General features: G+C 38.3%; 1 protein-coding gene across 1 annotated transcript; it reads right to left on the bottom strand.

Moving 5' to 3' along the window:
- Positions 1 to 10,285: 10,285 nt before the first annotated feature.
- LOC108174905 (uncharacterized mitochondrial protein AtMg00820-like) lies at positions 10,286 to 10,693 on the bottom strand. Its single transcript, XM_017336461.2, has one exon. The coding sequence runs from the start codon at positions 10,691 to 10,693 to the stop codon at positions 10,286 to 10,288; it is 408 nt and encodes a 135-aa protein (XP_017191950.2).
- Between the last annotated feature and the right edge of the window lie 2,709 nt (positions 10,694 to 13,402).

Genomic DNA, 13,402 nt, shown 5'->3' with positions numbered 1-13,402 from the left:
GCTGGGCCAGTGACCCTCTACCTTATTTTGGCCCAAAAACCAGCAGCTTGGGCTGCTGGGTTCCTTCCTATATACGGCCCGTGGCTTGGAGGCATGATACCCGAGGCCCACTAATCCTTTTTAGGGCCTTGCCCTGCACACGGCAACCCAGCCCACCAAGCTTGGGCTATAGTTTTTCAAGTCCAATGCTATTTTTGGCATTCTACATAATTTTAACCCGAATGTTATTATTATTTTTGCTTCTACGATCAAACCTGAATGGTTACGATGTATTGAATTAATTAAAGTGACCAGCATTCCATTAGTCTGATAATTAATCCAAAATTATTGACCTGACATTCACTTTTTGGCAATTAACGATTCAATAAATTATTTTGTTTCTTTGAACTGTTGACTATCTTTCGTAGTCCCGATACACTCACACTTGGGTTCCTGAAGCAATCCACAAATTCACTACATTTTATTGTATATTGTATTATGTGTTCTTGCATGTACCCCTATATATGAACTGAATGTTCATAACTAAATCAAACATGTAGTTTCGAATTTAATGTCTTTGAAACCCGAATTTTTCATTCAAAACTTACCACATGAAACCCATAGCTTTCATGCTTAAATTAAACCAATACATGTCTATAGAACCCGCATGTTCTACTATATATGTCTATGGATTTCCATACGACTAACCATGTTTTGTTGTACCCTCCATTTTAAGGACATGTCGAACTTGAACAAGCTCGATTTCATCGCTCTGGAAGTCTCTGAAAGAAACTACCTAAAGTGGGTTCAAGATGTGAAGCTTCATCTTATTGTAAAAAGTCTTAGAGCTACTATCAAGGAACGTATCAATGATGAACCCATCAACGAAGCTCAGAAAGCTACTGCTATGATCTTCATCTGAAGACACATCCATTGTGACGACCCGTCCAGAAATAAAATATATTATATCCCCGAAATCATGGAAATGACAATTTTGCCCTTGAAACGATGTGATGTGAACGTATAAGCGGGCTAAGGAAACGGACCAATATTTCATCTCTTATTTTCTTGGGTTCGAATAAAAACTTGGTAGGGTTGTTTTGGATCTAATGGTTGTCCTAAGCTTGCAGCCCAATAGATATTATGGCAATTTAAAATTGCCCAATCCGTGACAAGGACACACACACATGCACACATGTGCTCCATTTTCCCTACTCTCTCCTTCTTTCTCGAACTCTCTCTTTCCGTACAACCCGAGCTCATAGCTCCCAAATCCTTCCAAAACTTCACAGATTGAGTGTAAGGTTAGCATTATCGTGCTTCCTTTGACCTCACGAGTCGAGTCGTACCCTTGGTTTGAGGAGAGGACTTGTAGAACTCGAGATACTCGAACTTCGACGAGGAGTGTGAATTTCTCTGACGTGATCGCAAAAGTTTTAGCCAGTTTTAAGGCTTAAAAAGGTATTTTTCTAACTTCTTTAGTACGTTGGAACAATTTTGGAGTAGTTTTGATGTTGGGACACTTGGGTTTATCGAGTTACAGGCCTAGTCAGACTGTCGAAGGATTTTCCGACCATATTCCGTTGATTTTAGAACCTTTGAGTATGTGCTTAAAATTAATGTTAAAATAGTTGTTTCACATATAGGTGAGTATATGTGTTATTGATTGTGAGTTGCATTATGATGGTTATACAAAGATACATTTAGAGCTCATAAACCTGCACCCCGATGTTAGTGCTCCCGCCCGTGACCAGGGCACAGTCATTCACGTGATGTTCACCTCTCGCACCGCACGCTCACCTTGGATCTAAGTTTTGTGCACAACCCTGTTGTACAGACCACAATAGGTGATTCCGACTCATAGGTGACCCGCGATTTATAGCACAGCCTTCACGTGATCCTAGCACTTGAGTGTATTTATTACACCTAGCCCTGTCATACAGACCATACTAGGTGGTTTTAGACTCGTGTGCATGCATACTTGATGAGCTATAGGTTCAGTCGTACAGGCGACATTAGGTGGATCCAGCTGACATATCACTTTACATCGATTTACTTCACTTGGTTTACTTAATTATAATACTGAGATATTTGACATGGCATATATCTGAATTTCACTATTTTCGAGTATGGTTTTGATATATGTATGTATTCTAATTTCTGGAAAACTATACAGGTTTTATGGCGAGGGGTTATTACTGTTGGAAAGAGAAATGGTTATGAAAAACTTTGTTTTCGCCCACTCACACTTTCTGTTTTGAGCCCCTCCAGGTTCTAGGTAGACGTGCTTGTTAGTAGCTTACGAGGAGTCGACGGCGGTTCTGACAAACTATAAATATTGTAGGATCATCTCTCAGGTATTGTATACTTGACCTGCTGGACTGCACTTAGGTTATCTACGCTTTAAATAAGTGTTACTATACTTAAATATCTTCATTAGCACTTTATTAGTATAGTGTAAATTAGTTAGTTTGCTTTTTATTTACTCACATTTTCGCATCACTATCACTTATGCACTACACACATGGCTATGTCACCCTCACGTGATAGCCAGCGCGCCTCGATTTGGGTTGGGGTGTGTCATCCATGATGCATTGCAGACCGAGTACCTCATAGAGGATCCACATACCCTCTGACTCGCTCTGGCCGATCGCTTCGATCACTAGAAAGACATTTACTTGCCTGAAGTAAGACACAACTAGCAGCATTTACGCTTCCAAGACTTTAAGTCTGTGAATGAATATGACTCTGAAGTTTGTAGAATCCGATCATTGCTTAAGTTCTGTAAAGAGGACTTAACCGAACAAGATATCATGTATAATACCTATTCGACCTTGAATGCCATCAATATTGTCCTGCAGCAACAATATAGGACACAGAAGTTCACCAAATTTTTGGATTTGATATCTGTTTTACTTATCGCTGAAAAACAGAACCAGTTTTTGATAAAGAATCATCAAGCTCGACCTGGCTCGAACACTCTGCCTGAAGTGCATGCGACTAATTCTAGCAACCATGACCGATGGAAACCCTGTCGTGGCCATGGAAATGGGCAGCAAGCCCCACCACGGGCCCAAGGTCAACAAAACAGAGGCCCACCCAAAGGAGGTAATTTGACCTAGAAGCGCCAAACCATTGCCTTTAAGGCCTGAAACTTCAAGAATAAGGGAAAAGATATCGTTCAATCGACTTCCACTGAACTGGACATGTGTTATCGATGTGGATTAAATGATCATTGGTCACGTGTATGTCGAGCTACCCCCTAGGTTATTGACAAGTATCATTTATGTCATGAGACCAACTTTGTGCATGTAAAACATCCCAAAGATACTACTACAACTCTGGAGGTTTCAGAGTTTCAAGAGGCATCCACTCCTATGGAAGAATAAAGTTTTATTTTTCTAAGACATGTTAGGGCGTTTTACACCCCTAGTGGTCGAACCCACTAGGAGTGGCCGAACCCCTCCCTTAAATTTTAGGTTTATGGTTTAATTTTTGGACAATTTTTCTAAGTATTTGGAATAATTTGTTTGGTTTTGGTTTGTTTTGAATTATGGATTATTATTTTATGGATATTATTTCTCAAATTGATTAATTGAATGAATGGAATTATATTTATGCATGTGACCAATTCAATTAATTTATTTCTAGGTATGACTAGTGGGGAAGTTAGTTATCTTGTTGATAGTGCCACCACACACACCATATTGCGTGAGAAACACTATTTTACTAACTTCGTATTTAAAAATGCACATTTGACAACTCTCTCAGGCCCATCCAACCTAATAGAAGGATACAGAAAAGCCCGTATTATGCTGTCCAATGGTACTGAATTAACCATTAAAGATGCGTTTTATTCTCCACGTTCCGGCAGAACGTTATTGAGTTTTAGAGATATTCGAGATAATCAATATCATGTTGAAACCATTGAAGAGAATGGTTATGAATTCATTTGTATCACTTCTTACGAATATGACCAGAAGCATATTCACGAGAAGCTGGAACGTCTCTTGAGTGGGTTGTATATAACAACCGTTTGATCCGTGGAGACCCATCACGTGGCCGGCCCTATGGTTGGGTTCTAGAGCATTCTCCTATTTTGGCATGATTGAATGGGGCACCCCAGACGAGATATGATGCACCATATCCTCAAAGTATCACATGAACATCACCTAAAATCTTATCCCGACCATCCGTTTTGTAAAGTATGCTCTCTAGGGAAGTTGAACATTCAACCCTCACTTATAAAGATAATTCACGAACCCCCTAAGTTTCTTCAGAGGATTCAAGGGGATATGGACTTATCCAACCAACATACGGATCATTTAGATACTTCATGGTGTTGGTTGATGCATCGACGCGATGGTCACATGGTCACATGTCTGCTTATTGTCCATATGCAATGCTACATTTGCGAAACTTTTAGCACAAATTATTAAGCTTAGGGCTCACCACCTTGGTTATCCGATCAAGTTGATTCGATTGGATAATGCTGGAAAGTTTACGTCACAAACTTTTGACGATTATTGCATGTCTTTTGGGATTGAAGTTCAACATCATGTACCCCATGTTCACACCTAAAATGGCCTTTCAAAAGCTTTCATAAAGCGTATTCAAATGATAGCTTGAACTTTGGTTATGCGAACCAACTTGTTGGTAACTACCTAAGGCCATGCAATATTGCACGCAACTATGTTGATCCGTTTAAAGCCCACGGCTACCCAACCTCATTCACCATTACAGTTGGTTACTGGATACGAGCCTAATGTCATGCATTTACGTGTGTTTAAGGTGCACAATCTATGTGCTAATAGCACCGCCACTTCGTACCAAAATGGATCATCGGAGAAAAATGGGAATCTATACCGGTTATGATTCGCCATCCATTATTCGCTACTCAAAACCCTTGACAGGAAATCTCTTTATTGCACGTTTTGCGGATTGTCACTTTGATGAAACAGTCTTCCCGTCGTTATGGGAAGATAAGATCACTAACGTTCCTATAGAACGTCGCGAATTGTCATGGATTACTCCTATTGTATCTCATTTAGATCCCTGCACCCCTCAGTCTAAAACTGAAGTACGACGTATTCTAGATCTTCAGAGCATCGCTCAAAGCATGCCATATACTTTTATTGATCTAGCAAAAGTGACGATATCACATATACCCACTGCAAACGTACCTGCAAGGATGGGTGTACTTAAAGTACGTCGTATCATCGCCTTGTAAGGCCAGACTGTCCCCAAGGGTGAGGCGGTCGCACCTCCCACGCTGCCAAGTACACTGGCGGCTAGCCAATCACCTACTCCTACCCTGAAGCGTGGCAGATCCCCTAGTTCAAATGATTCACAACCCCAGAAGAGGAAAACGGCACAAACTAGTTACCCTAGTATGAATCTAACCATTGCTTACTCATTTGTTCCAAAATATAAGGTTATTTTAGATTACGGTGATGTCTTAGATGAGACATACCGGTCTCTCGAGAATCGTGAGATTTCGGTCCATTACGCAATATTAGATGAGGATTAGAATCAGAATGAGATAATTGTCGATGATGCACTTGCATATACAGTTGCTTCCGACATCATGCTTAGCGATGACATTAAACCACGTTCCGTGATGAATGTTAATGTAGAACGGATTAGTCAAACTGGAAATAAGCAATCCAGGTCGAACTCGATTTGCTTGCGAAACATAAGGTGTTTGGGCATGTAGCTCCTACTCCACCACATGTGAAGCCCGTAGGCTACAAGTGGGTTTTGGTAAGGAAGCGTAATGAGAAAAATGAAATAGTGCGATACAAAGCACACGTTGTAGCTCAAGGCTTCTTTTAATGCCCTGAGATTGTTTACGAGGAAACGTATTCCCCCATAATGAACGTCATAACGTTCCGTTACCTTATCAGTTTGGTAGTTTCCAAAAACCTTTATATGCAGCTTATGGAAGTGGTAATCGCAAAACTCTATGGGGATCTAGATACGGAAATCTACATGAAATTTCCAGAACGACTTCCATTGACTGGTTCAAATAGTTCTAAACCACAGAACACTCTCTCGCTTCTAGCTCGTGGACCTTTTATTTGGGCTTGTTTTCTTCTAGTTTTTGTCCTTTTTCATTAAAACTCATATCCTTTTCATTAAATAAAATTACTATGTGGTTTTTGGTTAAATGAAAGTTAGCCCAAGCCCTTTTCGTTAACGTACCCTTAAATTTATGGCTCGTTTACGCAACCGGAATCAAAATATGAGGAATTGGATCAAGATGGAATTGAATTAAGGAGAAATTGGAATGAGGAGTCATAATCAGATTCATATTGAAGTTGTTTACTTAAATGTTATGGAATCGAAATATAAATAGTACTAAATTCATATAAGTTTACTAATGTACATGAATCAGAATGAAAACTAGTGTGATTACTATAATACCCTTATTCCAAAATATTAAATTTGTAGACAAATTTATTGTATTACTAATAATATTCATATACAAATGTATTGTTTTTACAATATTAAAATATTAAACAACTAATATTAAACTATTAAACACCCTTCTGCAAATCTTATCTAGAATTATTAGAACCATGATTCCTATCTTCCTCTTGGGTTATGGCGACCAATTGCTGAAACATAACACCTATTCAATCATCCTCATCCTTTCATGATTCCCATAGGAGTAGTCACCAGTGCCCTTCACTAGAGCCATGATTCTCTTTTCTTCCTCGAGTAGACTCGTGAAATAAAAAAAATGCCCTTATTCAAACCCAATTGAATAAAACATTCCTCCTCCTCCTGCGATTCTTCGTATCTTTACTCCCCTACCTTCACCTTCATGTTCCCCACCCGCCTAACCCCATAGCCACCACCTCTTCTCCCTGCAAAGTATTTCACAATTTTATGGGTTTTTTGAGTGGTTGCTTCCACGGATTTGTGGGTTTGGGTATGGGCTTGAATTGCTTATTTTCAAGACTTGAGTGTTTGATTTTTAAATTTGGTTTGGGGATACATGGATGGGGTTCATGAGGTGGTGGGTTGGGAAGTGAAGCACGGTCGCACAGGGAAGTGGAAGGTGAGGCGCAGATGCTTGAAGGCAGAGTGCGTAGTAAGTGGTGGGTTTGTTGTGTGCAAACTTGAAATTTTAAAAATATTAAAAGGGCATAATAGGTAGAAAAAATGCATTCCCGTTCCCTCACTCTTCCGAAACTCAAATACAAAATCCATCTAAAGAGTCTGACTCCTCCATTTTGGGGAGTTGGATTCCTTAATTCGTGTGGGGCTTGTCACTCTTTTGATTCCTCCAAAATTAGTAAATGCTTCAATACTCCGTAATCAGAATTCAACTCCTTGTTTTGATTCTAATTACGGGTATGTAAACATGCCCTTAGGGCCCTTTTATCTAGGTTTTGGGTCTTTTTATTGTTTGCAAATTTTTCCCTTATTTTTCAATTAATTTCTTTTAACAACAAAGTTTAGGGGATGGGGATGCTACCCCATTCCAAAGCTATGCATACTACAAACCTCTTTGAGGACTTACAGAGAAAGTTTAGTCCTTTTTATTATAATTGTTGATTTTCAAATTGTCCATCAAGAGGAATTGTCGGCAAAGAAATTCAAACTTAAGTCTTGATATAGCAAAGAGATTAATTTTCAATTATTTTCTTGCATAGGCAAAAGCCATGATTTCTTACTTTCTTTATTATTTGTACCATTTTAGGACAATAGTTGTACCCTTTTTAAGGTTATTGATGTGACACAAAGATATAATTGAAAAAAAAAAGATGAATTTACAGAAATGGACTTGGAGTTGACTTGGGAGTTTCAACTTATTGGGATTTTGCATTTGGTTTGGTTGTAAACAAGTTAGAAGGTACGTTAGGAAAATGTAGCTCTAACCAAAAAGTTTTACCCATATTGCATAAAGAGAGAAGTTAGTTTAAGAAAAAAACTTCTTTATCATTTACCTCTCCATTTAAGTTCATCTACATGCTTCTTGTTATATAAGACTGATAATTTTCATATATTCGTTGTCAACATGTAGAATGTGTTTTAATCATACTTGTTTTTTTTTTATTAGTACTAACAAATGACATGTTAGAAAGTGTATAAGCAATATTTTGATAATGAAGACCAATTAGAGTCGATGGACCACCAATCATGGTCCAAAACCCTATACCATGTCAACCAAAAGAGGATAAAAAAACTAGTTTAGTCTTGTTAGAGGATACGATATTTAGTTCAATCGGTGTTACTTGTGCTTAAACTAAACAGGTGGTATTCACAACATCAAGTGAAACTAGGCAGTACTTATTGTCCATATAATCTATTGTGATGGTGTCTGCTAATATTTTCCATAGAAATGAGGCCTTTACATCGTGTTTTCTTACAAGCCACGTTGCTAGACAAGGAAAGCAGTATATTTCCTTTGGTAGACATCTACAATTGGAGATTTGTTTCTTTTTTAGACATTTAACGAGAGTCATGTTTCTGTTAGGCATTTTTTTCCCAGAAGGACGCACATTTAGACCTCTGATGGACCCATTTTTCGTTTTTCTTTTGTCAATATTTTATTTGCATGTTAAATTTTCATTATTCTTGAGTGGTTCATAATCAAATCTAAGAACTTTTAGAGTTGGAGAATTGCTTCACAATGCAATAATGCACCTACACTGACTTTTGATTGTCTGACGAGATTGTATCATTTACCAACAAGTTGATGAATGTTTTAAATTGCAAATGTCTGATCAAGATGCTGATTATCTTCTGATGCAGTTGTTATGATCGATCAAGATTCAGATTCTGATGCAACTATTGTGCAACTTAGCTTCGGGGATCGCCTTGGAGCACTCATTGATACGGTGAAGTTGTTATTGGAAATTTTATTATTTTCTATTTTAGGATAACATGGATTGTGAGGCTCTTGGTTTTTTACATTGTATAAGTTTTGAAAGATGAGTCTTAAAATAGATTCTTTTAAACCAAAATCTTTCAGTACACCAATTTAGATTTCAGCTAGGACTTTTTCTTATTGGTTGCTTTTGAATCCACTATTAAACATAATAACCATATAGATTTTTATTTTATTTTTTGTTAAAAGAAAAGAAGCTTATGATTGATTGAATATCGGATGAATTTTTGGTAAAACTTATGAAAGAAAAAGGTAAAAGAATAAAAAGAATTTCGAAGAATGTTTTCAGAGAATTTTATAGTAAACAAATCATAGCTGCTCCTCTAGGTGATTTCATTGATTGATTCATTCCTTTTATTCATCCTTATCTAGCTACAACCTCAGGTACATTGTCCTTTAAATTACACATGTGCTATTGTTCATCTAAGCCATACACTTCACTTCTAATCTGAGACATACATGTGTCCAATGTGATGGAACACAAGATTTTTTGTCATTATTAATAGCAAACATGTTGTCACACATAATTGATGTTAAATCTACTTGCATTTCACCAAAATCCTTGAGAATGAACCTTAACCAGATTGCCTGAGATGTTGTTTCAGCTACACTGACATACTTAGCTTCAGCTGTGGATAGAGCAACACTTTGTTGCTTCACAAATGCCCAAGAGAATGCACCTGAGCCAAAAGTGAAGGCATAGCCCGATGTGCTCTTCATATCATCCTCACTGCCACCTCAATCACTATCACAGAATCCAATTAGGATTGATGACTTTCCTTTTCATAGAAAACACCATAATCAATGGTTCCTTGCACATATATGAGTACCCTTTTGGCTGAGGAGGCTAGCAACATACATAATATCAGGTTTGGTTGCTGATAGATAAAGTAGAATTACCACAATACTTCTATAATGGTTTGAGTCTACTGGTTCATTACCATCATCCTTACACAACTTGGCATTTGAGTGAAAAGGTGTACTCACAGGCTTACAATCCTTGAGTCTAAACTTTTCCAGCAAAGTTTTTGTATAATTTCCCTGGTGAATGAATATACCACTTTCAATTTAAACAACTCTAATTCCTAGAAAATGATGCAGCAACCCAAGATCGGTCATTTCATATTGTTTCATCATATCCTGCTTAAAGTCTTCAATCATTTGATCATTGTCTCCAGTGAACACAACATCATCAACATAGATAGATACTATGAGTGTTCCTGTGTTTTCTTGTTTCTTGGTGTACAAGGTAGCATCACTGGGACTTTACAAAAATTGTTCTTAGTGAAGTAAGAATCAATCTCTTCATACCAAGCTCTAAGAGCCTGTTTCAAGCCATATAAGGTTTTGTTCAACTTGTAAACCTTATAAAGCCATCATGTTGTTCTACATAGGCTTCCTTTTTCAATATCCAATTAGGAAAACTGATTTAACGTCCAATTGGTGTAATTTCCACCCTTTTTGTGCTGCAAGAGCAATAAGGGTCCTAATGGTGTATAATCTAGCAACTGGGGCAAATGTCTCATTGAAATCTACCCCAGGTTGCTGTGAGTAGCCTTTTGCAACCAACCTAGCCTTGTTCTTCTGCACAAATCCATCCAAGTTCAATTTTGTTTTGTAAACCCACTTTACCCCTATAACAGGTTTCTCACTTAGTCCCTCAGTTAGTTCCAAAGTGGCATTCTTCTTAATGACGGTGATTTCATCCTGCATTGCTTTCTTCCAAGCAACCTTATTCATAGCTTCATTGGAATCTTCTGGTTCCAATTGACAGAAATTACAAGTTGGATATATCTCATTCAGATTTCTCATCTTTATTGGAGTTGAACTTGGGGTGGTTTCTTGAGAACTTGAGACCTGTACATTTCCACTCTCTTGTGGAGAATGTGAAGATTGAGATGATTGAGAGGACTGAGATTGTGAATGTTGTACAAATGGAGATTGCACTGGTGTTACATGACCATTTCACTAGAATGCTCCCCTTCAAACTCAGCATTTGTCTATTGATCTTCAAGTGACAGTGGTATGTATACATTTGATTCAACTTGTTTATCGCAATCCCAATGAGCACTGTCTTTGAATACTATATCCCTGGAAAATATCACTTTCTTTGTTTTGAAATTGAAAAGCTTATAACCTTTTTCACATCTTATATATCCCACAAAGACACACTTGTTGCTGCATTATTCTAGTTTATGTCTTAATTGAGTAGGGACATGAGCATAACAGATTGAACCAAACACTTTTAAATGCTTCACATATGGCTTTCTTCCACTATAAGCTTCAAAATGTGTTAAGTTGTCAATAGCTTTTGTAGGACACCTGTTGAGTATATAGACTGCAGTGCAAACTGATTCTCCCAAAAAATGGTATGGTATCATCTTATCATGCAACATTGATTTAGCCATTTCCACAACTGTCATGTTCTTCCTCTCAGCTACTCCATTTTGCTGTGGAGTATACCCAACCGTCAACTGTTTCTCTAGTCTAATAATCTTACAGAACTTGTCAAATTCCAAGGATGTGTACTCTCATCCCCTATCACTTCTCAACCTTTTAATCTTCATTCCACTTTGTCTTTCCACAAGCATCTGAAACTTTTTAACACTGAATATTTCTAATTTCTTTCTCAACATATAAACCCAACACATTCTGGAATGGTCATCTACAAAAATCAGAAAATATATGTTACCACCAAGTGTAGCAATCTTCATTGGACCACAAACGTCACTATGGATCAATTCCAAGGGCACTAATGCTCTTCATGCTTGACCAGTTGGAAATTAGCTTCTGTGTTATTTTTCCAAGGTAGTTCATTCACACACTTCACACTAGTTTCTTTGATTTCAGGTAGGCTAAGAACCATTTGTTGGTTCTGCATAGTTTTCAAACTTTGAAAGTTAAGGTGGCCTAGTCTCTTGTGCCATAACCAAGAAAACTCATTCACTATTGTTTTCATTGCAAGATTCTCAAGAAATCTCAGCAATACGGGAAAGCTTCTGTTTTCTTCATTTCAACTTTAGAGACAAGATTCTGCAGGGTCTTGTCATCATAGATTTCAACCACATCATCACCAAAAAGCAAGAAATACTCATGTTCCATCATTTGTCCTACACTGAGTAGGTTTTCTTCCAAGCCAGGTACCAACATCACTTATCTGATGTATCTTTTCCCTTTCTTAATTACTATAATCAGGGTTCCTCTACCAACAATATCCACTATGTTTCCATTCCCCATTTTAACTCTGCCAGTATAGGTTGTATGCAAATCAATGAGTAAAGACATATGTGCTGTCATGTGGTAGCTATAACCACTGTCTATATACCACAATCTCATTTCCTTATATTGTTGTAGCACTACATGTAAAGAACACATTAGTGTCACATCCTAGTCTTGACTCCACCGTAACACGATATTGTCCGCTTTGGGCTTACCATTCCTTCGTGGATTTGTTTCTGGAAACTCAGACGAGAACTTCCCAGTGGGTCACCCATCTTAGGATTGTTCTCGCTCGCTTAACTTCGGAGTTCCGATGGAATCCGAAGCCAGTGATTTCTCAAGAAGCCTTGTGTTATAGGAAGGGGAGCCTGTGCATATAAGGTACATCACCCCCTCTCTATTGGTCAATGTTGGATCTTACAATCCACCCCATTTAAAGGGAATCGGGTGTCCTCATCGACACATCCGTACCGAACGGTAGAGTGGCTCTAATACCATTATGTCACATCCCAGACCTGGCTTCGTCGTAGAATGATATTGTCCATTTTGGGCCCCGACCACGCCCTCACGGTTTTGTTTCTGGGAACTCAGATGAGAACTTCCCAGTGGGTCACCCATCCTAGGATTGCTCTTGCCCGAACTCACTTAACTTTGGAGTTCCGATGGAATTCGAAGCCAGTGAGTTCCCAAAAGGCTTAGTGCTATAGGGAGGGGAGCATGTACATATAAGGCACATCACCCCCTCTCCATTGGTCGATGTGGGATCTTACAATCTGTGAGAACTTCCCAGTAGGTCATCCATCCTGGGAATGCTCTCGCTCGAACTCACTTAACTTTTGAGTTCCAATGGAATCCGAAACTAGTGTGTTCCTAGAAACAAAACCATGAGGGCGTGGCTGGGGCCCAAAGAGGACAATATCGTGCTATGATGGAACCGAGTCTAGGATGTGACATTAGCCTCTTCCTCATCAACTTGGTTTGCATATTACACCTATTGGTTTCTTCTACCACTGTTGCAATCTTTAGCTAGATGACCAAACCCTTCACATTTGTGACAGTTGGGTTTTCCCCTTGATCTAGTAAGCATCATAGTGCAATTTATCACATATCTTACAAGCTATTTTATGGGTTCCCTCAATGGTATTTGGTTTTGCAGGACTACCACCCTTGTTCTCCCATTTCTTGTTTTTCCTTTCCATGGTTTCTTCTCCTTTTGACTATTACTTGACTATCCACTACGGTTATAGTTCTTCTCACCAATATTAAGTGATTGAAAGGTCCTATTAGTAGCCATATCATCTA

Source organism: Malus domestica, chromosome 02, assembly GCF_042453785.1.
Source record: "Malus domestica chromosome 02, GDT2T_hap1".
NCBI classification, from domain to species: domain Eukaryota; kingdom Viridiplantae; phylum Streptophyta; class Magnoliopsida; order Rosales; family Rosaceae; genus Malus; species Malus domestica.
The sequence above is the reverse complement of the archived record's forward strand: the minus strand, read 5'-3'. Positions and strand labels throughout refer to the sequence as shown.